Genomic DNA, 27458 nt, shown 5'->3' on the forward strand with positions numbered 1-27458 from the left:
GGCGCTTAGGGACATGGTTTAGTGGGCATGGTGGTGTTGGGTTGACGGCTGGACTCGATGATCTTAGAGGTCTTTTCCAACCTCAATGATTCTGTGATTCTATGATTCTTTACGCCCGCCCGTTGCCAACTGTGGCTGAACTAACGCTGCACAAAGCGGCCGCGCGTCCCACCCCATTTCTTCTTTTCTTGCACGGATGGAACAGGCATGACAATAAGCTGTCACTCCGTTTATGGGCTCTTGCACACCCTCCTGCTGCCTGCTGTGTGAAAATCGAGCTCCACGGCAGCAGCCCTTGACTTCCAGAGGTGCCGTGTGGTCACTCACTTCCCTACCAGAGAAGAAAAAGCAATGGTTTGACATAAACACACGCGTCAACTTTAAGCAAGTCAGTGTACTATTTAAAAAATAAACAAACCAACCCCCAAACCCACAAGAATACAGTACTTTAATCATCCAAAACTTTTACCGGTTTACAATCTGACAGCATATAGTGCCGATGTGCTAAAACGCTCAATTCATGTTTCCTCAGTGGAAATCTAAATTGAACACTTCCTCGTTTGTAGCTTACAAACAGTATTACTCAAGCTGTAGAGAGAACAAGGCTATTTCTCTAAAATACAACAGTAAAAAGATAATTGCTTTGGAATATACGCTATGTTTCCATGCCTAGCTTGGAACCAACAGAATCAACATACATGGTCATTTGACTTCTGCATTAAGCCTGAAAAATAATCAAGAAGAACAAAGCATCACCTCTTTTGGAATGAAAGACCTTGTGTTTATGGTAGCTGGTTATCAAAGTAATACCACTTTTGCACTCAAAAATAATGAGGTCATACACAAGATGTCACTACACTTGATAGCATTACATCAGAGTGTTCACTTTGCTTGTTGAGACTGCTTACGATTCCTGGCTACAGACTGAATTCCTTCATTTATTTCAAAAAGGACACACTTTGCAGGCACAAAAGCGATTGCTGTAACTGTTCCGTGCACCATGCCAAGTGTCTTGCAACAATTTGGAAGGCCAAACCCTTCTGGTTGAAAAAACCCACTAGTTTTTTTTCATATGCCCAAGGATATCTGTCCTGAAAGTGCCAGTAAGTAGTCGAATACTTAGCTGCTGTCTACGGAGCTAAACCAATTACTATAAGGTCCACTACCATGATCTGTGACAGGACACCTGAGAGTTGCAGCTTAAAAGCCCCTGCCTTTGATTGGAATATAAATCATTAAGCAGCTAAACTTGATTTAATAAAGTAGGGAGGGGATTTAGCAGGGATTTAGGCTATCATTTCCATATTCCAGCCTTTCATTTTTCTCCTTCAAGTAGGAGGTAACTGCCTAATCTTGTTAGATAACGATAAAATAAATCATCATAGAATCACAATACATGAACAGATTCCATGACCGCGCAGCCCTTCAACAAATGGAGGAAGACATTGCAGCCTGTTTTTTGACACAAAATGATTATGGTGCCTAGCAAATAAAAAGTAAAGTACAGCTTTAGGCAACTCAGCATATGACATGCTTTGGCCATGTTTATACAGCACTGCCTGTAAAAAGACACTTAACTTGTCACTTTATGCATACCATATAAGAACTTAAATTTCAAAATCTAAAAAGTTCTTTAAAGCTTACAAAAGCCAAAACCAAAAGCAGCCCTTTTTGTTACTAGTCAGATCACTTCTAGTTGTTTCGAATCATAGTATGTATAAGCCTTTGGTTTTAACAGAATTAATCCCGACTTGCTTTTCAGAGCACACATTTATTTGTAGTTATAATAAAAGGCCGATTTTGAAATAGGAAAAAAAAGTGTTCTTCCACAAGTATAAACCAGTTATATACATCCTCACTGAAGGCACTATAGTTTAAAATTCTCTGTACAGTTGCAGTAAAATTCAAAGTCACCTCCGGAATAAAGTCTGTCTTTAAAGATCCAATACAAGATTTGCAGCAAATTACAACATGGGCACAGTGTCAGAGAGTTGCTCTGGTAGATTTTTATAGTATATACAACCTGATGCGAAAATCTCAGTCCAGTATGTTTTCTATACATAAAATGCTCATCATACTATGATCCTTTGATGAAAACAGTTGTCAGCTGAATTCTCTGTTGCTATAAATATAGCCGAGCAGTCCTTTCGAACATTTTTGTGAGTTTATGATCTCATGACAACACTGAGCAAACTAGTACAGTCCAGTCCAAACAGACCTACACCAACAAGCCTCCAGATTTTCATATTGTTTCAAAAGAAGCATACTGTGATTAGGTACAGAAGTTGAAGTGATTCTTGCTGCCTTATTAGTTTGCCTAGATATAGAACTTTAAATACTTTAATAATCACTACGCCATACAGATTTGACACTGCATACTGATTAACCTCCGCATGTCTTATGTAGTGTTTCAACGTCAAGACGTAAGTAGAACAGAAAAATCCTTTCCTAAAAGTGTTACCTCATTGCTTTATTAAAAAATGATAGATTGAGAGGAAGTACTAATAGCTTAATACAACAGCTTGAAAAAAAGGATTTTTCCATTTGCCAGCAACTTAGGACAGTGGTTTTACAGTTAAGGCTGCTTTTCCTGTACAGAATTACGCAGAATTTAACAACTGCATGTCCACTACTTCTAGAGAAATTGATACCTATGAATGTAGATAAGGATTTTTAAACAAAGAATATAAACTAAATAATGCTGATGAAAACATGAAATCAGTCTAAAAACATATCCAGTTTAGATACAGAGCAAGATACAGTTATGGGACCTTTTGAAAAAGACTTTAAGGATTTAGGTGTAATAGAAAAACTGTCATTTTGCAAGGCTCCTACTTTTTTTTTTTTTGCAAGGCTTCCACCTTTTTATTAGTCCCTCAAATCTCTTGGGAGAAGTCCTTAGCCAATTTATTTTTGTTTGGTTTAAAGGGATGTCTTTAAACTTAATCACAGTATCAAGAACTAATAAAAAACTAAAAAAGTAGAATTACAAATAAGACAGCGGTGAAAGATTTCTCTTCAGTGCATATGAACAAGGCTGAACAGCTCTACACCATGAGCCCAACTGTTGTGTGAAGAATCCCTTATCACGAACGCATTGTTTTCAAGAATATACACACCCCTCCACGTAAATAAGCACCTACAGATTTTCTAGCAAACATTTCAATTGGGTCATTATCTGCCCAGTGATCTCGAATGTCCCATTCTTTGACTACAGACAATTATACCATTGATTTGCAATTACATTTTAGTAGAAAGCACAGCCGAAGTCTTGAAATACAAAAAGTTCTTTAAAAAAAAAAAACAATCAAAAACTATGGTACAGAGACCGGTGGAGTTACTGTGTCTCAATCTGAAAAACGTGATGCATACCAGCAGATTATTAATATAGCTTTGCTTTAAAAGGAATGGGGTTTCCAGTCTTTTCCCTTCTAACCCAGGTAAATGTAGTCCAAGATTGCCAAAGCCCACGGTGATGAGCGTGCCTTGACGACCCTTGAAATCTCCACACAGTTTTGACAACAAGATCTGCTAGTTGTCTCCTTCAACCCTTCTCTTGCGAACTGTAACGAGAGAGGAGGAAAAAAAAAATGTTTTACTACTTTATCATTGTAACTACTTTTCATATTTCTACAACATCAACAGTTACTTTGCCACAAAGTTTCACATAGTACAACTTAAGGTAATTAACACTTAGTATTATCCATCATTTTAAGCTTAGGCTTTAGCAGTGCTTATTGCGTTATTCATGAACAGCTTCAAATATTTGTGAGGAGAGACTTGTGGGAAACATTGATCACTCATGTTTGGTAAGCAGATTTAGCCAGTAGTATTTTTTACATTGCAGTTTTCTAGTGGTGGAGAATTACATTTACATGGCTTCAAAAGAAACAGTACAAGAGTTTCACAGGATATCTAATAAGATTAATACACTTTGCAAAAAAAAAAGATGTTACATTCAGTAGTCTAAAACATTCCATTTATTAACAAAAATATTAAATTGTCAGAAGATGCAAGACCAACAAAAATTTGTGAATAAAATCACTAAAAGCTCACATGCTGTTTAGACTTAAGAATATGCAAGATTGACTGAATGACTGGAGTTTTGCTCAATATTTGTAGTATTTTTAATTGATATTCTCTTTTTCCCCTGTCAAATTGCGTTTTCCTTTTCTGTGCAGACATAACAAATGAGGCTAAGGGTCTCAGAAATTATATAGGACATCTCCATTTTGTTTAAAAAAAGTGGAGCAAGCATATCTATATAAGAAGAAAGTGATTCTGTTCTCAAATCCACTCCTTGGAAATTATGTAGTTTTAAAGATATTTGCAATTTGAATTGATCTTCTTTACCTTCAGATCAAAAAAACAGAGGGAAAGCTGTTTTCTTTCCCCTCCCTCTTCCTGTCTCAAGAAATGCTTTAGATAGTCTAAAGAAACAATCAGAATAGAATCACACCAGAATTTTACTCTTTACAAAGCCAATGTATTGCTCGCTTTGAGAGTAACCCACAGACTTATCTCCATTTGAATCCAAATCGTTTTCATCAGTGACAGAAGTTATGCATACCTGCTTTCATCAAATCGCAAGAACAGATGGAAGAGTTGCCAACCTTACACTTCTCCAATCATGCAGTTAAAAGCAACACGTACACAGTTTCAGACAAAGAAAAGGGAAGTAGTACAACACAGTGTAAAGAAGGGAGAAAGAAGATGTAGACTATTTTTTTTAGAAGAAACGTACAAAGACAAATGAGAGGATTTGAACATCTCAGTTTTCAGTGCTCAATACCCAACTGGGTATTCAGAGTGACCCGTCTCTGTAGCTTCAGGGCTGGAGAGATGAAAAGGTATTTGCAGAAACTTTTACTCGCATACTCCAGACTAAGAAAGCAAAGAAAAAAAAGGCAAGATATCAATAGAAACGTAGATTTCCAACGGTCAAACACTAAAATGAGAACTAGAGAAAAGAGAAAACTTGAAAGAGAGACACCTGAAGCGTTACGATGAAAAGATAAGAATAACTGGTTTAGAATCTATTTTGAGAAACAGTTACGCAGTGTCTGAGGGCCCTTCTTCTCTCTCTATGCTCTACTCTGTTACTCCTCCTCCATCGCTTTCAGAGCTGTTCTCCTCCACTTTAAACTTTACTCAGAGGGGAAGCAGATCTTTAAACCAAATTCCAATGTCCTATGTCAGTCCCTCTAATGTATTCCTGAACTACTACTACTACCAAACTGCCTGGCCCGTTTTCACACCGATGAGATGTAATCCTTACCACAAAGCATCTAAAGCCAAAAAGTTTCATTAAATGGAGTTTTAAAATGTAATTCTATTTAAATAGATGGACCACATTATGTCACTGTAGTTGAGAGCTTCAAGTATTTGACATTATTATACAAGCGATTTCCATTCACATGCTATATTATTAACCAATTTTCTGCTGGTCCATTTAGTTAGGACTCTAACAGATGAGCGCCAACAAAACTTACTGCAGCAAATAAAGATGCCACTGCTACCAGCTGCCTTTAAGCGATGCAGGGAAGGTACCTGCACATGAACGGAACCATAAGGGAAGAGACGACCCGGTGCCAGCCTCTGCACATGGCAGTACGTTCAGTTTCACTGCTCAAGCAATGCAAACGAGACTGGGTGTACTGGCATTGAAGAGGGCATCCTGCACTATTAATTTCAAGTACTGCTTTTAAAGAAACGATGAACCTTATCTGAATAAAACTGAACAATCAAAACTATTATTTTCCCTCCCTTTGCCGCAACTCACGTGGAATTTGAATGTTCTTGTTCTAGACTATGCCAAAAATCCTGAACTCATACACCTTAACACTCCGCACCAAAATAATAGGACAACATCAAGCAGCAAGAGAAGAGTAGGAGTAAAGCACAGGAGAAATCTGAAACCGATCTACTCATATTTTGCTATCCTGGTTATGTCAACAGGAAAGCAGAAAAGAGACACCTTTAAAACCTGTGCCACACACACATTCATTTAATAGCCACTCTCTACTGACGGGTCTTACCCAAATCATTATTTTTTGTGATAGCTGCAGCTGCCCTGGCTCGAGGTCCCTGTTGTGTGAAATGGTATCCAAATTTGAGGATCTTGGTGTTTTCTTCAAGCATCTTGGCAATTTCTACTTCTGCGACTGTGCCCAGCTGCTGCCTCTGTTAAAATAAAAGGTACACAAAGACAACAGCGCTTATGTGTATTCACCCTAAAAGAGATCAGAATACTTTCATCATATTAGTCAATAACACGTAGCTTCATCTAAAAGGCAGAAGGTCATAAAACACGTTTGTGCACTTTAAAGCACAAGCAAGCACAAAAGTGACTAGGAATCAACTTCAACCAGATGCTTCTGGGAATCTTAAGGACAATCATTCATGGGGTTAAGACATTTAAAAGTAAAATATTTTGGAAAGTTTATCACAAGCTGCCTTCTAAAAATATTCAGTCAACTAGGATAGACTGATTTTAATTATCATATTATCATCACCTCACTTACCTGATTATCAATTTTGATCTCTGTCAATGTTTCGTTGTCTTTCAGTGCATCGACCAGTGCCAAAATTCCAACTCCAGTGATGAAGTTTGATTCTATGTTTAAACTTTTTAATTTTGTGTTTACTCTCAGCATATCTGCAAGAGCCTTTGAATGCAAGAAAGCATCATTAAACTTTTGAATTTTGCTACAGTACATCATAGGGGACAGTGATAACCATTTCCACTAACTAGTTCAATAGGAGCAACAAGTTCACAGATGCATGGCGTAACTTTGCAAGTTTTCACTTATTATTTGAGGCTGAAGCGAGTCCTCAACCAGGCATTATCTACATTCCCTTTTTAAATAGTATTTAGTCAAGAAAAGGCCTGTCTTTCTCTTGTTACAAACTAAAAAGCTACACAGAATATAAATTGTCTGAAATTAGCATATTGGACCAATTCCATTTTGTAAGCCTTCACAGCCTACAATGAGTAATGCAAGCTGCTAAGTAAAGGCCAAAGAAAGGGCGTTAGTCAACTGAAAGGAGAATTAGATACGGTTAATTTGTAAACAGGAGATCTGACTTTCAAAATGCTTGTGGTAGGAAGAGGTAAAATTCAAAGCTCTAAGCACAGTACCAGCACGTAGTTAAAAGCACTCTTATGGAAATGGCATATACATGATAGTATTTCTGAGAAAATAAGAGAACAAGAATAGGTAACTGCTGAGGTTTACTGTCATAAAAATCATAACCTTCAAATTTTTTTGTATCCAGTCACAATGCAAAAAAACCCCAACAAAACCACACCCGAGAAAACAAGCCTTTATAGATTTTTATTACAAATGTTTCAGTTCTACTGAAAAGGAACTTTTTAATTGACCCAAAACAAAGCTTTCAAATGTTCATTTGTTCATTTAATGGAGTCTTTCAAACTAGTTTTCTTTCTAATTTGTAATTAAAACAAATGCAAAGGATTGTCCTGGCAAAACAGTTAGTGCTGTTTTCTTACCTCTTTATTAGCAAATAAATAAGGTACTGCTTTTGATTCAACATAAGAAAAACCAGGACCAGATGAGAAGTACTTAAGTTTCAATTGTGTCAGACTAGATACCTTGACTAATATTATGCTTTATATGCCAATGCTTTAAGCCAATCTTTGTCTAATGTCAACTAGTAATCATTTACCAACTTTGATACAACAAAGGTTTGTTAATGAAAACATACTCTACAGTATAACCGAATTTAATCATTTTCATCCCTAATATTTAAACAGGATTCAATTCAATCCCTTACCATTGTCTTTCCATCCTAACTTCCCTTGCACCCCACTTAAGCACATTAGAAAAAGTACTTACAACAGCAACAGGATCATTGCTTCTGGTGGCTGCAAGGCTAAAATTCTTCACATGCGTGTTGGTTTCTAAGGCTTTTGCAAATTCTTTCAGCGTTGGAATCGGTATGTTCTTGAATTAAAAATAGCATTTCACTCTCTTGAGATACGCAAGTTTAACCCGTCCCCCCAACTTCTTCCATTATCTTATTCTCTTTACAGCAAAATGTACTATAATATTAACTAAGACTGGTCTCCAGCAGTCAAAGTAAAGGCCTACATGTGTAGCAAAGCTGTATGTAAGATGCAATGGCTATTAGAGTCACCAATTCTATAAAGCAAAGTCATCTTTACTACATTGATGCCATTGCCACAATAGAAGTGTTAAAAAATACTTAGCTGACTTGACAAAATTTACATGAACTGAACATTCTGCTAACTATCAGCATCAAATAAACCTCTCACAAATATAAAAAGATTTAGAGCTTTAAACTGGTGAAACCATTAGCATTTCATTCTCTGTGTTCTATTAAGAGTAATTCCAGAATTCGCCAATTTATAGTTTGATAATTTTTACAGTGTAAAAGGAATAATTTTAGATAATTAGGGTAGCAAATTTCTTAGTTTATTATATCAGAAATTTTGTTCTGTTGCCTTTTTAGGCATTTATTTTGGCTAGCATTTCTCTATTATACAATATTCTTAAACCATGCACGTTATTTTCTTCCTTTAGTAAGGGCAACAAATAGCCCAGGCTGTTAGCAAGGCTGCAGCTAGCAGCCTGTCACTGCTGTCTGCACTGTGAGTCAGCAGTGCTACAGTTCTGTTTTCTTTCACGCAAGTATACGAAAGTTTTAGTCACGTTTAAAAACACAACTGTTACACTTATGAGCAGAAGCTGCCCTAATTGCCGCCAGCTCTTTTGTACAAGAATCAGAAGGATGTCAGGTACAAATATCACTTTGTTTGCAATAGCAGTGACTGAGAGCACATTGCCTCATCAAGGACAAAGGATTCAAAGCAGTAGCTAACTCCACCATGGTGACCTGCTGGAACTGTCGCCAACTTGGCAGCAACAGAAATCTGGGCTGGCAGTAAGAAGATCTAAGGCTTTTAAAATACACGTTTGGCAAAAGAAACCAAGATGGCTTATCAGTTTAGCTCCAGGTTTCTGAGATTACACACATTGCAACATTTAGCAGAAAGGCTGCTGTACTTAAAATAAGCTTATCATGCTCTCTTGTAGAGTTTTACAGCTTAAAGTGTCTTCTACTGAGAAAAAGCAGCATATTTACTGCAGACGTCAGGTAATTACCTTAATGTTATTTAGATTAACTTCAACAAGACGGGAATCATTATCTTTAATCCTTTGCAGTGTCTCCTCCACATTTGTGGGATTTGGCGGTTCATCAAAAACAGGCAACATTTTTTCACCTTTTACTATATCTGAAAAGGCATTTAATTGTAATCAAACAGGTCACATACACTCACAGTGAATACGTGATACACGTACTAAATATTTACTGTATTTAAAGATCATTTCATCAGTCTCTACATCTCTCCCCCACCCAAAAACCATACCATCCTCTCCTGACCATATTCTCATAAAGTTCAATTCTTTTCCAAAGGTCCTCACAGCCTTTCTGCTTTTCTTGCACACCAGCTTTTTTCAGAAAGCACACAGGAGTTGAATGACAAACACAAACATGAAACCTAAAACCCAACACACACAAATGCATGTTTATGCCTACTTTTATCCCCCCAAAAGTCAATTAACTGCAGAATAGATTTTAGTGTGTACCTAGATAGATTTTAATTCCACTCTTGCCAGAACTCAATCAGCAATGTTATAGACATGCGTATTTCCAATTCAAGACTGAATAGTCTATAAAGAATGCTAGGGCAACAGAAAACAGTTAATGCTATAGGAATTACGTGCAGTACAAAGAACTCATTTATCTAGCACTTGCGTACACACTTACTTGAGAAGCTGTCTTTGTCAATCCCATTACTGCTTCCTACTACATCACAGAACTGATTGTTTGTTATCAAGTTGGACATTCCCAGTATAGCTGTAAAAGGAGAAAAAGCAAAAAAACAATTTTACTGTTCCTGAATCATTCAGCTCAGATGCAGAGTTCCTTTAAATAATAACAACTGGTGTTTGTAAAACACCCAGTTATCAGCACAATAAGCCATTCTATCTCTTAACAATTTAAAGAAAAGTAGAAAAAAAAAATTACAGACTTTTTAGTTGGCTTTCACATCTTAAAGATTTGACCTCACCAGGTTCAAGCATCAAAGTTAAAAGTGCAGTTCAGTCACAAAATTCCTGACTGAAGCTTTAAGAATACAGGCACATAGCAACGCATACTTACACGCAAGAAAAAGCAATAGTGTACACAACAAAAATCAGCCAGTCTGAGGAATGAACTTAAAGGTTTTGAGTTTGAAAATCAGACATCTTATGCAGGCCAAAATAATCTACCTTCCTATAAATTATCACAAATCAACAAAGATGATGCGCTACAACCAAACTGGCACGTAACATGTTCTAGTTTCCATCACAACTACAACTTCACATAGTCACATTTCATATAACAAATACACTACCACGTTAATTATAGATCTTTGTCTACATACGCACCAGCCCATTCATACTTCAGAAAAACTAACCTGCAAGGTCACCTAATTCCGTGTCTGTGGCACTGGTCAAGGCTTCCTCCAGTTCTGGATCCAGAGAGAATTTTTCTTCCGTATAAGATTGTACAGGCTTTTGCTTGGGGATAAATATTTTCCCTGGAGTAAAGAAAAGTCTGATGTTACTTTGTATTGTACAGCTACTTATCTTTAAACTTTTCTGTACTTAAGGAATACGTATTACATTTAGTAAATCCTGAGAGAACACCAAGGACAACATAAAGGAATGAGGTTTCTTCTGTTTGTTCTTGAAAGTCAGAGGTGAGGAAAGAGCATAAGCAGGAATATAACATTACTTATTCCAAATTTTCAGGAGTCTGTACCATGACTCCAATCTTACTTGTTTCTCCTAAGTATTAGAAAGTAAAATATAAGCCTCCATTATACTTTTTAAACAGCCTAGAAAAAGTGCCTGTAAGGAAAATTTAGTATCGCTAGAGAACGATGACCAATATCCTCTCAAGGGAGAAAGGGACCCAGGCAGAACTGTAATCTGAACGTGTCAGAGAAATAGAATATCAAGAATCATCTGAAATCACGGATCTGAGTATTCACTGCAGTTTTACAGCATACACGGTATTTCTGATTTCAGATGTTAACTCAATTTTGAAGTAAGAAAGGGGATGCCTGAGCTGCTTGAGAAAACCACGGTTTGCGAACAGCACAAAACAAGATAATAGATATCTCTGCCAATGACACTATTTTCTAAAATGACACTTAGAAAGGTCACAGAAGATTCAATGGGAAAAGGAGCAGTAGTAATATCACATTCTGCACTAACTTTTTAGTCATTACAGATGGGTAGTGGGAAAAGTTATTTTAGGAGACATGAATGATAAATAGAGGTCTGTGTGGTTAGCATAATTCCTGCACATATCTTCAGCTGAAAAGTTAGGGTAAGAAATCAGAATATGAGAAAGCTATTCTAACAGTTATTCTGAAAACAGTTCAGATTTTAATGATTTAGAATTTGCCTTTCAGAACAAAGAAGTCTACCACTGGGTAAGAACCCAGGAGAGGTAAGGGGTGCTTCGGTTCCGGACAAATTAACGTGGTAAATAAAAGCTCCGGTACCGTATGAGAGAACAAAACTGATGCATTTGATAGAAGTAATTCACAATTAGAAAACTGCGAATCTAATCTTAACAGTTATTCAAAGTTTTTCAAACTTTCCAAGTTGCCTGAGCTACCAGCAGACAGAGCTGTGGGAAAGGGGTTCCAACTTCCTTCAGCTATTTACCGGGGTAGGAAGCGGTGTCGATAATCTTCCTATGAAGACTCAGTGCTAATTCAGGAACCCACCCTCTTCCATATTCATAGCTAAAAAACATTTACACAAATCGTACTAGCCCATCCCAATTACACGATGACAACCCACCACGCACCAGAATCAGACCAGCTGGGCAGAAGCCAGAAGCCTAGGATTTTTTTCCCTCATACTGCATACAAGTGTATCTTGTTACATGTTTGGACTAAGACTAAGTTTAGCATTTTTAAATACCTCCCAGTGACAAGAAGCTTTATAGGGGTGTTTCAGTTTTATTTCTGGGACATTCCAACAAAGCAAGATTTTGGGTTCACCACTTGTGGGAAGCAATGCCTGAAGTCAGCTCCTGCGTCCCACAGCAGACACGGGCATAACAAAATCCATCCACCTTTTCTCTCTCTCCAAATTCCCATCCTAGATTACAACAGTTTGTGGTTAATTTTCTTTTTAAAGGAACTTAATGCATTACCACTAGCACAGATTACAAAGAAGTGTATCAGGTTTTTCTCTGACAACAGTCTGATGACCAAGATCTGTTGCTAGCAACACAGTATTTTTGTTCCTGGGTTGCTATCTCTTTAGAAAGTTGTATAAATGGTCATTACCCATATTTAGAAGCAGAAAATAAATCTCCTTACATAACTGTACTGACTACAAACAGTAGCTGAAAGCAGCTGACATGCACTACCACCCATACCTCAGGTTTGATGGACAGTGCAAAAGAAACCACGTTTGTGGTGATTCAGGATTAAAAGAAAACCTTCATAAAGTGAAGGCTTAGGTAGTAAATGTTTAAGATTATGTTGACATAATTGATACCGTACATTTCTGCCCCCGTTTTATTTTACCAGCATCACCTACTGGGGAGAGAATAACTTTAAACTTAAATTGTAATTTTCAGAAGAGATACGAGAATGTTTGACGAGGTTTTCATTAACCCATGGAACACTCTGAACAGCATACACGTGATCTGCATGCAGTGCACGGCCACACTGAACAGACCTGATTTCTGCAAGATTTTCACTCCCACCTTAGATACTGTGAGCCTGTGTGTGAAATGTCTAGGGCGCTTCCACAGACATCATTCAGTGTTTTGCCTTTTGAGCAATGCGATTGTGTGGATCTTGGAATTGAAAGTTCATTCTGTAGCAAAGAAAGCCCGTGAATTAATCCTGGGATGTGCATCATGTAACATGTTAGCTAAAGGCACAGAAGACCTGAATATATAATTATTACAGAAATGATATGAACCTCTCTGAAGTCTGCCTCTTCATGTTGTATTGCTTAATCTTTGCAGTATCCTTGTTGGCTGAAATGAAGGATGTCATGTTCCTTCATGTGATCAAATCCCTGCTATTTGGAAACGTTCTGCTTGAGGGCCAAGAAAGTTATTCATCTCATGGGCTGCACAGATGTGTAGTCTTTTTTTTTTTTAAAGCTTACATTTGGGTGTAAGGGAGGAAGGGGATTGCCAAACTGTCTTGGCAGCAGGCCTTGAGTGTCAGATCATTGTCCCCAGAGACACAGGGGTCTTATCCTTTTTGAAGTAAGCTCGTTACTAGAAGTGGGGAGTGGGGAAGGACCTGCTTTCGTATGTGCTTTGTAAACCTCTGAACTCTGGGCTAGGATGAGATGAAGCCAATGAATGAGAGATTATATGCACAAGGGTGTGACCTGTTTCATAACAAAAACTGCTCCTGACCCTGTTCATGTGACTGGAGTTGGCTGCAATGAACATTTCTGGAGGGGAGTGGCTTTTAACATTTTTGCTTTAATAAAAACTGAATATATATATTTTTTTTTTAGGTTATCTTAAGAGTCAGGCATGTATGGATAAATTTAGTCTTACTCTTAGGAAGCAAATGTTTAGAACCAGAAGTTTCTAACCTATGAATTTAAGCATTATTTAAAGTAACATCAGGAAAAGCAGTTCTTTTTTGTGGGTACCATGTGATGAACCAGACAGGAGGCTGATCTAGGTCGGAATACATTTTTTTACGAAGTTGCTTTTAATTGAGATTGCTGCCTGCTGCACTGATACTGCAAGTAAGATGACATGAATGACGGCTCAGGTGCTCAAATCGCACTTTCCTTCTCTTCTCCTTCCTTGTACTCTGAAATCCTTACTTTTTTTTTTACTAGTCTGTATTACTGAGGGAAAGCAACCCAAACCTAGGTAATGAAAGGCTTTAGATCACGTGTATGCTGTTCAGAGTGTTCCATGGGTTAATGAAAACCTTGTCAAACATTCTCGTATCTCTTCTGAAAATTACAATTTAAGTTTAAAGTTATTCTCTCCCCAGTAGGTGATGCTGGTAAAATAAAACGGGGGCAGAAATGTACGGTATCAATTATGTCAACATAATCTTAAACATTTACTACCTAAGCCTTCACTTTATGAAGTTTTTCTTTTAATCCTGAATCACCACAAACGTGGTTTCTTTTGCACTGTCCATCAAACCTGAGGTATGGGTGGTAGTGCATGTCAGCTGCTTTCAGCTACTGTTTGCCGAAATTGCTGGCATTATTCTCATATATCCCGCAGCCCTATCCCCATGCTAGCAGGCAGCAAGCGGCCACAACTTGCAGATCAAAGGGAAGTCTAAAATCCACCTTGCAGTACTCTGTTTGCAGAAAAGGAATCTAACGTCACCTGAGGACAACTGAATACAAGCTCATCTCATCAGCGACTTCATGAAGAGCAAGCAACATCTGATATATTCCTTACATCTTATGCTCCTTAAAGCTTCATCAATCCAGAAATTGATACAATCCATAATTCATCACCAATTCTTACCATGTGACAGACTTAGGTTCATCAATTCACTTGTAAGCACAATTTAATACTATTTTTTTTAATTCAACTTACAAGTGACTTCCTCAATGTCTTACTGTAGAAACAGTACTGTTATTCATTATCTGATTACAGAGCACATACCAGCGAGTTAGAAAACTGTTTTACATTAAGGCTAGAGCATCACATGCTATTTTGTTCTAGTGGTCTTGTATGGAGAATGTCAATTCAACAAGTTGTTTCTCCAAAGCTCCTACAGGATATCAGCTTCATTTTACAACACGTAACACACTTCCTTTAAAGACCAGCATCCCAAATCCTGCTGCAACAGAAGCAAATGGTGATCTAGAGCAACAACTGAGCAGGGCAGCACCAAAAGAGCTCTAGCCAGGTGACTACAGTTTCAGCCTAACAATATTTTCTGGGTGATAGAACAGGGGAAAAAAAAAAAGAAACCAAACCCAAAACACCACCACCCCCCCAAAAAAAAACCCAACCAAAAAACCAAACAACATTAAAGCAGAAGTTACATGAAATGCAAATCTACACAGAACAAACATACCCCGGCAGGAATGCAGAGGGAGAGTTGGAAGAGAAAGCCATAATTAGGAGAGTGCAAAGGCTAGAAATGCAAAGCTTAGTTTACATAATAATTTGCTAAGGCCTTACACTATACAGCACAAAGTACATTACTGATGTTAGATATGTTTTTATCTCAGGTGCAATAATTCTCATCTTTTGCTGTTCCAAGAGAAGTGAGGAGCATTGGTCAGACTTGGTCAGATGCGTGGAACACACTTGAGGGCAACAGACTCCAGCGCTGAAGCCTCGCTTCACTGTTTAGATGAGAGATCCTTCTCCTTGCAGTATGCCTTGTAAAATCTTTATGACATACTTACGTACACAGACTGAGACAAAGCTAGTTTTGTGGTAATTATTACCACGTTGCTCTCATGAATCTCTTGAACAATGGTTCACTGTATGGTTCAACATTGAATTGGAACAGAATGTGACTTAAGTCATTAAACCGTGTTTAAAAACAAAGTATGTTTTTAAGGATGCTTTTAGAAACAAAATCAGGCACTGGAAAAATGCAACAGAATACAATTTAGGGATTAAGCTTCACATTTCTTTAGCACTGTTCATCTCACTACATCAGGACACTTTACATGATTTCGGATCTTCCACATTTCATAGCACAAAGCAAAAAAAGGTTCCAGAGATCTGGCAGAATCACGTCATCTATCAGTGAAAGAGATGCAACACTGTTTTAATAACGTTACCCCAAACTGGGGTACTTGGGACAACTGGAAGAAAGTATTTTCCTTTACACTGTAGTAGGGAAACAAGGTTACCAGAATCAGTAGCAAGCCAGGATGTTTAAAATTAACCCAGGGTAAGCTTCTTTGATGAACCTGCAGGCCAAATCGCCACGCAGGACACCAGTTCTACTAAAACAAGAAAAGGAAAGAGAAAGAGGAGGATAGATTTTCCTCTTCTTACTCCATGAAATGAATAATTAGACCAAGTTAGAGCAATGGGACCAGACAGGCACACAGAAATATTTTAGCAAAGCCTGACCCACAAAAATGGCACCAAGAAAATAGCTGCAAGTCCAATCCATCTCTTTCCCCCCAAAAACCTCTAGATCTGATGGTGACGATTGTCAGTTTTCTTCTGAGTGAACAGGATAATCAAGCAAGATTTTCACCTACCCCTATTCCACAATTTGTTAGCATTTCTCCATAATACATTTATCTAGCCAAAGAGAAAAATTACAAGCCAGCTCAGTCATTTGGTTTTTTAATATTAAAGAGCACATTAGGATAAGAGCTCCCTCTAGATAAAAAACATCATACACAAGTATTAAGTTTTGCTCCACTCCCTTTCCAAGTTTTACATCGAGACAAAGATCATGATTTCTTGATTTAAAAGATTAAGTTGCATAGGCTTGCCATTTTTATGTAAAATGGCCACAAACATGGCAGCAAGTCAAAGCTGAACCATAACATTTTCATGAGGGGAAAAGAAAAGGTTACCCCTCACCTACTACAAAATGAGGTTAGCCTTCTTGCCTCCTCCTGCCCATTTAACAGAGCATGAATTTCCATACTGAACATTTGTTTCCACATTTTTAGTTCTAATGAAAGTAAGCTACATTTCATTTTCATATTATTTTCTCTTCTTCTATGGTACTAAAATAAATGGTAGAAAAAGTTATTAAATAGCAACTCTTTTTTTTTTTTTTAAGAGATATGGGAAATTTTACTAACTAAACTGGTGTGACACATTGCAACATCCAGACAGACTGCTATTTAGTAATACTTTATTACATAAAGGAAATGACATTTGATCTTTCTTAACCAAGATCTGTGTTACAGCTGGGCCCTTCTGTTTTTCTACATGATTCTCACAGATTTTATCTACCCAAACAAATAGTTTTGCCGTGTGCATGTATATATAAGCTGACTTTAAAGAACCACCTATCTGAATGAAGCACTAGTACTCAGTAGAAAAAGAAGTACTAACTAGAGCAAAACCTCCATGCCCAGCCTCACATCCTGGAGGAGCGGTGAACAAGCTAACCGGGCTGCAAGGGATTCCTCAAACCGGCTACACGGCCCGAATATACTTGAACTCAATCACGTTAAACCATTAGGCTGTCTCCAACATACACTAGCAAACATGTCAGGCAACAAGCAGAACAGGGGAGGAAGAAGCAGCACTCTACACAGCCGACCACGGGATCAACAGGTACTTGCCAGCAGCGGAGGTACCATGAGGGTACTGCTGCTATAGGTACCTTTGACTGCCTTCTACATTCAATACATGGCGTTATCCTTAACTCTGTTACTCTCACAGATTCAGTCAGCAAACTCCCGTTCTCGTGTCAGCAAAGGAGCGTCACTGTTACCTCTCAAAAAAAGTGGTGTTAAACCACACAAATAAGGCAAAACACGGTGTATTAAGGAAGTAGTACATCATATACAGTGCAACACATTATAAAGTCACAATCTATTACTTCAAGGAAAAGAGAAACCAACATTGACAAGTAACAGGTATCTGGTACAGGCAGAGAAAATGCAAATACCCCCAACAAAATTTTCACCGAATACAGACCACAATTACAATCACATACACAAACTCAGTAGATGAATGAAGACTCAAGTCTGAAATAAGCAATGATTCACACCAGAGAATTAAGTAGAATTAAAAGGTTTCAAACCCTTAAGAAGAGAGGAGCCTGTTCATCTTGGGCAGTTGGAACACAACTTATAAAACAATTTACTGAAGTTAAGGGCAGATCTGCCCTGCTGCTGGGGAAGGTTCAGACAAACAAGGACTCGCAAGCAGTACACAAACACTGTGGCGACAGCTAAAAGCCTCCTCCTATGCATACGTGCCCAGCACAGGACTGGGAGTTTCTGTCCCTACCAATAGTGCTTAGTAAGGCACAACAAATTTGGGAATTCTTGTTTTGTGGGGGGAAAAAAATAAATACATCTAGTCTTACAATATTTAAGATGCACATTCTTTTTTAATTTTCTCCTGAAAAGGAAAACGCTTCCCATCGAGTCAATGAGAAGACTAGATCAAAAACAAAGATTTAAAATCCCAGGCTTTAGTAACGTGTTCACTCATTGGGTCAATGTTTCCATGGGTTTTAGACCACAAACCACTGCCAGATTTCAAAGCCTGTTGCGATGTTAACTATGTAATTATTTAATAATAACTATGCAATCTTATTAAACCTCTCAGTAAGGATACCAGAAAGACAACATGATTGCATATGCCACTTGCCTGGCCTTGTCAGCCTACAGTGTCTTTGAACATTACTATCTACCAGGACATCATTCTACTGCTATTTTTTAAATTCAACGTAGTATTACAAATGTTACTGTCTGTACTCAGCACCACAGGCCAAAAGCCACAGGCACAACGACAGCATCTGTTATTACTGACACAAATCAGGGGTAGCTCTTACTTTGAGGATACCACCCTCATCAGAACTTTGCAGTCTTTGAGTCTCACTTCCTTCCTGCGCTACATGCAAACAGCACACCAGCGCCACAAAATGCCTGAACAGGAAACATCCCGCCTCTGCACAGTAGCACTCATTTGGAAACGCCGTGAGTTAAAAAGCATTAGAGCTGCCAGTGCTTCAATAAACTTTGGTTCACAGTAGTTCTGGCTAGTCCACTTCAGAGATTTCATAACCACCTACACCGGAAAGGGTGGTGTTACCTTTCTTTTCTCTTGTAAAAGGCACATAGTCTTCCCTGTCTTTATGCTCAAGAGCCTGCTTCTCCAAATACGCAAGGAGTCGTTCCCTGTCGAAGGGACCTGAAGCCTTTTTAGCAGTCTGGTCTTTCTGTCGGAAGCCTGCAGGCAGAAGTGCATTCTGCAAAACAAAACGGAGCAAACAAGTACGGCTCAGAAGGTCTGAGTGAACACCTGTTTAGTTTCATGTCCCTCTTCCTTCCCCCTCTCCCCAAGATTCAAACCCAACACACCATCCTTTTTAGGCAATCTCTGATCCCTTGCCAACTTCCTTTTTTTGGGGGCAGGGGAGGACACAAGGTAATCTATTCTTTAGATACCAAGAATATAACTAAAAGAAGAGCACACTGCACTCTGAATAGGACTGAAGCAATTCTTTAAGTACAATAGCTCCCAGCACTAGACTTGGTAGTTACTTGGCATTTCTTTTCTAGAATGAACACTGTTTAAATGAGTACTAGTAAATAAAACTCAGCTATTTACAGTTTAGACATTCAGCAAGAAGACTGTTTCCTCCATCACTTACATCCACGTGTTTTAAGTCTCTAAGACAACTGCCTATACTATTGTCTGGCATTTAACACAGAGCATTTCTACTTTTGACCTGACTCAAGGTGGGGTGTGTTTTTGCTATCATCAACGTATTTCAGCTAAAGAAAAAGAAAACAAAACAGAAAAAAAATAGAGGATATTAGTATGGAAAGAACAGAACGTATAGGAATTCAGACTATCATAAAAGACAACCAACCACTTTTGCTAGTTCTCCTCTGTTAAAGTGTCCATAAAGCCAAAGCCAATTAAAATATCAAGAATATCTTGCAGTGCAACAAAATAGGTGATCATAATATTCTTAAGCGATCCCTGAACATTAAGATCAAACTTAATCCTGGTCCTGTTAAAGCAGGAACAGAGAATTAGGAGGTGAAAACACAAGCCTTGGACTCTGACATTAGCTGCAGTATCAGCAGAGAACATAACTCAGCTCTTTACAACAGAAAGCTAAAATATCCCTTATTCAATACCCCATGCTGACATAACCATTCAGGAGCTGAGTAATTATTTGCCTCCTCTTTGCAAAGCCAGCACGAGGACAGGAATAGATATAGGCTACCAGATACAGGACCAGGAATCTTTAGAAGAGGTTAGCACCCTCCCTCTCCCATCAAACTCCAATGGTAGAAGCAACAAAATAAAAACGGATGCAAAAAGGCTGTTTACCAGACATCATTGGAAACAGGAAGGTTAAACAGGCCTTTTTAAATAAACTTTCTTTTCAAGAACATGACTAAGAGCAATTTTTATTTATAAATAAATCCCAGAAAGTTCCTCCTGACAATCCCTTCTTCCGTTTTCCTCTACTGCAGTTGCATTCATGCTGCAAACAGGAAATAAACAGTTGAAACATTATATACATGTATGTATCTGTAAATAAGATCATTAGCAGACTAGGAAAAAGCTCTGTCCAAAAGTATATTGTTCAAGTTTCAGACTAGTTTCTGAACAAATGAAAAAATAAAACTTCTCTTGGCTAATACCTACCTCAGGGTCAAGATCATCCAAAACAGTTTCCAGTTGTTTCAGTTCTTCTTCCGAAAGCTTCCCAAGAATTTCATCCTCATCGAGATCTTTGTACTTGTCCAAGTCCTTTCGAAATGGGAGCGTCATGACTCGGGCAGTAGCAAGTTGCTCAAACACGTCAAAACCCAAGTCTTATTCTTCACCAGATCTATAAAAAAAAGTTTTAAAAAGAAATAACCATAGGTGAGGTAAATATCCCAACTACGAAGCATCTTCAACCTCCAAATACATCTCTGAAAGGAAAGCTTTTTCATCCAGTATTCATACCTATCTGTTATTCAACGACAGACAGAGTGCTTGGAAGCTGTCTACACCTTACTTCTTCGCTGACAAGAATCCCATCCTGCCATGCCCTTTTCCATCAATAACTAAGCTCTATATATTTTCAGATGAATGCCAGTACCCAGTTTTCTCGACGAGAACCCAAGGCCATAATTCCCACAGAGCAGAGCAGGCTGCGGAGTGGGAGGGAGGAGATACCAATTATACCTAGTATTTATGAGCCCAGCGTAACGCCATCGGTTTTTAGAGATACTGCAGTCAAAAGAAGAGTTAAGATGCTTTACATTTATTGTTGCTGCTGCTGTTCGAGGTCAGTAAAGGAGAGTTAATTGGTTATTACTGACTCATATCCCTGTGTGTTACCTACAGAGGGAACAAAGGAAGCTTGCCTCCGAGTTAATTATAGAACTACCATTGAAGTAACATTCTGTTCTGTCTGAGGAAAATCAAAATACCTTGATGAAAGGCTTAGGGAACACAGCTCCAAAGTAGCAGCACTCCAGTCAGTCCTACTACCAAAAAAAAAATAATAATACAGAACAGACTGCATAACTGCTCACTAAATATTATACTTAGAGGAAACTGGGGTCCTTCAAAAGATATACAGTCTATATAGTACTTCTCACAGACAAGGAGAGCACAGGGAACCTTTTTTCTAACAGTCACAATTTTTGAGCATTTGGCTTGGGAAAAAAAAAAAACCAACAGTTAGTCACGACATTGTTGAAGCAGACAAGTTAGTTTCTCTCATTTTTCTGGAAGAAGTTCTGGGATTCTCCTTTTGTTTAGCCAAATTCTTGCTTCAAGTTGAGCACCACACACAAAAAAAGTAACTTGAATGACTCTCTAAGTGAGCAAGAGTGTCCGTAATGTATTTGGGGACTAAAAGCTAGATCCATACATTCAGGCTCATTAGCCTCCCTAACCCCTTTCTCAGCTCTATAGAAATATTCAACACAGAGATCAGACATACAGCAAACGTTGTTTGTTCTCTAATAGCCCACGTTCCAGTTCAGATGCTCACACCACATATACTAACTGCATTACTTCAAACCCGCACTTACACTGTACTTCAAAAACAGATCAATTTAAAGTTATTGCCTCTTAAGTAAAAGGAAGAAAAGAGCCGTACATACATACTATACCATGGAATCCTGCTTACAGGATTCCTTCACCTCAGTTGTTTACATCAAGAAAGGTCTCCCTGGCCATCACAGTTACATACAGTGCTATTTTAATTCAGAGACACTGAACAGACAGACACGAGCACATGAAGGTTCATCCATGCCTTTCAGTCAAGTTTACCTGTAAAGTAAATCTGGTTTTAACAACTGCCTTTGCAAGAACGGTAAATTTTCAGTTCCTCCCAACATCTACACCTGAATGAGGAATATATTTACAGCTATTTTCAGGATGTCTGCTTTTAAAAAATATTACCGATATAAACACTAGAGCTTACTTGTAAACCACAGCTGACATTGATAGGACATAATTCCAAAGCTGAACTACCAACTTGGGTACAGTTCTCTCAAACGTAAGAAAAAACAGGAGGAATTCTCAATTTCATGGTAAATTACATCAAAAGAATGGTGTTTGGCTTCCTCTGAACTAAACCCAATCATGTTGGAAGGGCTTGGACCTTTTGCAAGAGGCCACAGAGCTGAGAACATCAGAGTTTAATGGCTGCAGAAAATGCAGAGGGTAGCACACCTATGTTTGTCAAAGCCGTGTTCCAAAAGTAACCGAAGGAGTGTCTCTATGGTCCAGCCTGCCACCTCCTACAGTTCTCACAGTCTCGTGGCATTTGTTTCTCCAGGTGCGTAACAGCTGAAGGACAATTAGCCGATAGCTCCAGCTGATGCCGCACAATCTGCATGCAAACTTCTCATTCCTAGAGCCTTAATGTTTTCCCCTTCCTTACAGTTTAAGCCATTACACACTATCATAAGAGAAAAACATTTCCTGCAGCCAATTACACAGCATTGTCTGTGACCAGGCCGCACCTTCTGAATCCTACATCAACACGCTGCTATTTCCCACACTTCTGCATGTCCATTTGTATTCAAATATTAAAAGGTGTAGTTTTAACAGGTAATTATAAGGAGCCGAATAGTTAGCATACTGCAGAATAATGCTCCCCTTACTCTGATGGAGAGTAGCACTGCATAACCATACATTACATTCATGTAGGCTGTATTTCCTCTTCATGAATCGCTGTAAAATGCTGTCACCCAGAATTAATTACCTTTTATTTACTGCATGGGTATGTTTTACATTGGAAAACTACTCATCCTTTATAATACATTAATGGTCAGGTCACAGCCCTTAGCCTGACTTGTTTTTATAATATGATCAAAGCAGCCATTTCAAATCCTGAGCTACAGTGTTCACACACCAAAAAAAGTAAAAAAAACCAGCAGAGCAAATAAACCCACTATTTCTGTAACTGAGTCTTCAGCAAGAGGAAGAGAATCACATGTGGCCTGGCAAATTTAAATTTAAAGAGTTTTGGACATGTTTTCTAATACCCGTCAATCAAAAGTATTATTTAAATACGAAAGCATACTTAACTTGAGACACCTTTAAAAAGTTACGATGGTAGCACCAATTAGCATGTCTGTACTACATAGAGACTGCCTGGTAACAACTTTCAGAAACATTCTCTACAAGAAAAACAGCAGCATATGACACTTGTATATAATGTGCTAAAAATCAGCATGTTTTAAAACATGGTGTCAGGAATTCTCACTGCCTAAAAAGGGCATAAAGGCCAGCTGAAGGCCTAATCTAATCAAACAAGCCCCTTCACCTCCCATTAAACACATTTGGTACTCTGCTTGCTTTCCATAACTCGCTGTAGCAGCACAGCTTAGAGAAAAACACATGCTTAACAAATTAAAAGTTTTTAGAAGAAGCAGTTATTTAGACTGGTAAATATTTGCGACACATCTTACTGCAAAATCATAGGCAAAACTGTAACCATCAATTTTGGCTTTGCAAATACTTTGCACTTTTTTGATAAGCAGAGCTAGTTTTCTTCTAACTATCCTTCTTAGCTTTACCGTGAAAACATTACATACATTAAAAGTCAAAGGGGCTAGTATTCTTTTTTCAGATATAAAACTATAAGGTAAGTTAAATTCTTCACTCTAGCAACTTTGTGGTTGCATAAGAAACATTTGGGGAAATGGAAACAAAGCCATCACTTCCAATCAAATTTCAATTTTCTGTTTATTAAGCAGAAGAGGAGTTGAAAAATCAGAAGTGAAGATATTCAGCTGGACATCACAAAGACAAAAATCTTGCCATTATTCCTTCACCTGAGAAATCAATGAACAACTAAAGAAATTAGAAGATAGCAGTAACTTTACTTTAGGCGATTTTACAGTTACCTGAATCATCCCCTGAAAGACTGTCAAGCAGCTTTCACACACATCTTAACTACAAGTTAAAATATTTTTGTTTTCTCCTATCTTAAAGTGTATTTTTAAAAAACACAAGATTCTACAAATAGCTAGCTTCCAATTTTCTGTCAAAAATGCACCCTCCAGAAGTTTCTATTATACTTAAGAGCAATTTCTTGGGACCCTAACAGGAGTAACTCTTTAGAAGTATCTCACCCACAGAAAACTACAGTCTTGTTAAAGTCCACTGTAAATGGTTTCCGTAACTTGGATTTTAAAATAGAAGTGACATCATGAAAAACAAACCAAGCCAGTTTTGGCCAGCACGTTTGCAGAGTTCACTTTAATCTCATTTTTTCCTTCAGAGCCTCCTTCCACCCAGCCTCTGGGTGAACCCGACCCAGAGCAGAGGGGTCCGGAGCAGGGGGGTCCGCAGGGCTGTCGGCATTCCTGCACCAGTCAGGGCCCCAGACCATCCCAGCTGCTTGGAGGAGCCTAATCTGAGCGTTTCCCCAGGGAAGCCCTCTGATGGCAACAATTCTATTTTCCAGTGTGCAAGATTATACAGAACTGTTCATGAAAAACGTGCTGCACTTGCAAGAGCTATCTTTCTTTACCGAAGCTAGGAGAAAAATGAGTAAATATAAATATTACCATAATCCCAGCAAGTTCCTTAGGATGCTTTTGTAACGCCTCACGATACCTCTGCTGAACAGCCCAATGCTGCTTTTCTTAGCAGAAAGCTCTCAAGAGCCCACCCGAGCCTTCCAAATCTCCAGCCTGGGGTAGGGTATACAAACCGGGTTCTCCTGCCCAGGGAACCAGCAGACATTCCCTAGCCCAAAGCTTTACGGAGCCAGCAGGTGCCAGCTCATCTTTGCCTACGCTTTTTGTCAGGGTAAGTTCTGTTTTCCAGGCAGTAAGGAATAGTTATTCTGGGCTAAAAACAAGCCCAAGGCTTCATTCTGTCCAAAAAAACAGTTTACTAAGTTTTATAGATGGCAAGCAGGGCTTCCCCAACTTCACATTTGTCCATACAGCGACCTGGGGAGTGGAGTGGGACAGACAGCTACTGCTGAGTAACTACCCGGACCACGAAGATTCTTCCATGATGAAGGAAATCAGAAAACACTTGTATTTCCAGTTCCTGCCAGCTCCTCCTCCGTACTGGAGGGCACCTGGAACCAGAGAAAGCCCACTTGGCTCTTTTATATGTCCTGCATACAACTACGCAGAGCTAGGACCCAGCTATCTTGCAGGCAGGGTACTCCGAGTGACGGCTAAGCTGCCAAGTTGGCATTGTCCCATAAAAACTTACTCCTGTGTGCCTGTTCTTGAAAACCGGTCACCCACACTGCAGGGCTGTATGGATGTACCCGTCCAGGCCGGGCAATAGCAGAGGCGACAGAGCCAAGAGCCCCGAAGCGTGCATTCAGCAAGCTGCGTGGGGCACAGAAGCAGCAGCCTTGGCAGCACAGGAGGTGGCATTTCAGCACATCTCTCTCCACGACACTTCCAGGCGCGCTCATCAAACTAGCTGCAGGGCAGCTGATATGATCACAAATAAATACAAGGCTGGGATAAGCTAAAAATCCCAGTTACCACAGGTACTGCCTGCCCAGAGATGCTCTTCCACCGCTCCAGCTGTCCATTCTCTCTCCCAACACACAGGGCAGCACCACTGCATCAGGAGTTACTGACCGGCCAGGATGAGGGGACGTTTTGACATCTTTTTTTATTCAGACAGTACCTGGATTTTCTTCAATAGAGATGTACCGCCCATAGACGTTGATACACACAGTATCTCCTCCTGGAGGAACTGCCTACAGGCGTTTTGGTCAAAAAGAAACATCAGACACAAGCTATCGAACGTTTACAGAAACATTCAGATATGTGCAGCCATTACAGAAAAGCGGTGAAACTTCCAATCCTAGAACGGGACAGCAGAAGAAATTCGCTTTATTCACATTACGTTGCTTGGGGAAAACTTCCGAGTACCAGCCCAATTCGGGTTCTCCCCTACACCACAGGCTGTCTTTCAAGCTCTGTACACCTGACACGGCAGCAAAACACTAGTCTTGCGGATACATTCAACGTACCGTAGCAAATTTAAAGCACACAGCAACCTCTCTAGAAGAGCGCATATTTCCAACACGACTTGCGCCTACCCGCAAAGAGACAGGCAGATGGCTTTCAAAGGCTTATACTGAGAGCTTAGGTGCAAAATCCTCAGGAAACACAGGAAACCGGGCGTGCAGACGCGCTCGGGAGCCGCCCGGGCCCCGGCCCGTTCCCCGTGCACGCACAGCTCGCTCGGGGCCGGCTCCCCGCCGCGGTGCAGCCCCGCCAGGCGCTCCCAGCAGCGGGAGGCCGGGCAGACCCTCCGCCAGCCACGGGTGCACCGGAAAAGCATTCTTCCGTAATTAAGTGCCATTAACGTGCATGCTTTACAGGTTGTCGAAGACGCGTACGGCAAGTGGAAAGAATTACGCTGACCGGATCTACAGGCAAAGTTTTTAAAGTTACAGTTTTCGGATTTCAGAGCGGGGCTGGGCGCTGGCTAAAAAACTGACCAGGACCCGCTACCTGAGGGCCCCCCAGCAGACGCCCACCCGGCTCCTCCCAGCCCCTGAGCCCACGAACCCCCGTAACAGCCAGCGGCGGGAAAGCCCCACCGCCGGAGAGCCCGCTTCCCGAGGCAAATACGAAAACCCCGCCCTGCGCCCTTCAGCTCCGCACCAACGAAGCCCTGACCTTCCCGCTCCGGAAAACCAACCGAGGTTTCGGGCCGCCCCCGGTGAGCCGCTGGGGTCCGGGGCGGGCGGGCGGGCGGCGACCCAGCCCCTTCTTCTTCCTCCTCCCGCCGCCGCGGCCCCTCCCGCCGGGCTCCCGCCGCGCTGTGGCAGCGGGCGGAGGGCTGCGCCCGCCGCCGCCCACCCCCCCATGCCCTCCCCGGCACCCCCGCGAGAACTGCCCGGCGCACCCCGAGCGGCCGCGGCCGCTCTCCGGCCCCCGGTCCCCGGTTCCCCGCCCGCGGCAGCCGCTCCCTACTCACCCGGGCGGCGGCAGCGACTCAGCTCTCTCAGCCGCGACCAGCAGCCCCGCGCCCCGCCCGCGCCTGCGCGCCGCCCCCGAGCATGACGGGAGCTGTAGTCCGGCCGCGGCGCACCGCGCCTGCGCCGGCGGGGCGGCCCGGCTCCCGCTGTCTCCTAAAACACCGGGCGGCCTCGGGCCCTGAGCGACCCACACGCAGCCCCGGAGGGAGCGAAGCGTGTCCCCTAGGCCGCGCTGCGCCCTTCTGCTTCCCGCCCGGCCCTG

General features: G+C 40.3%; 1 protein-coding gene across 3 annotated transcripts; it reads right to left on the reverse strand.

Moving 5' to 3' along the window:
- Positions 1–379: 379 nt before the first annotated feature.
- Positions 380–27241, reverse strand: LOC143164805 (tropomodulin-3). Of its 3 annotated transcripts, none has more exons than XR_012996144.1 (11): positions 27196–27241; positions 20416–20602; positions 18841–18997; positions 10511–10633; positions 9817–9906; positions 9150–9280; positions 7860–7967; positions 6525–6668; positions 6039–6183; positions 4745–4884; positions 380–3563 (listed from the first exon to the last, which is right to left on the reverse strand). XR_012996144.1 is itself a non-coding variant. In XM_076347767.1 (10 exons), the coding sequence occupies exons 2-10, from the start codon at positions 20539–20541 to the stop codon at positions 3532–3534; spliced, it is 1056 nt and encodes a 351-aa protein (XP_076203882.1). In that variant the 5' UTR covers positions 20542–20602; positions 27196–27241; the 3' UTR covers positions 380–3531. The 3 variants fall into 3 exon arrangements, 1 of the variants encoding a protein (XP_076203882.1); XR_012996145.1 differs by lacking the exon at positions 27196–27241 and adding an exon at positions 26917–26939; XM_076347767.1 differs by lacking the exon at positions 4745–4884.
- Between the last annotated feature and the right edge of the window lie 217 nt (positions 27242–27458).

The sequence above is a fragment of the Aptenodytes patagonicus genome, chromosome 10 (genome assembly GCF_965638725.1).
Source record: "Aptenodytes patagonicus chromosome 10, bAptPat1.pri.cur, whole genome shotgun sequence".
Taxonomy (NCBI): Eukaryota; Metazoa; Chordata; class Aves; order Sphenisciformes; family Spheniscidae; genus Aptenodytes; species Aptenodytes patagonicus.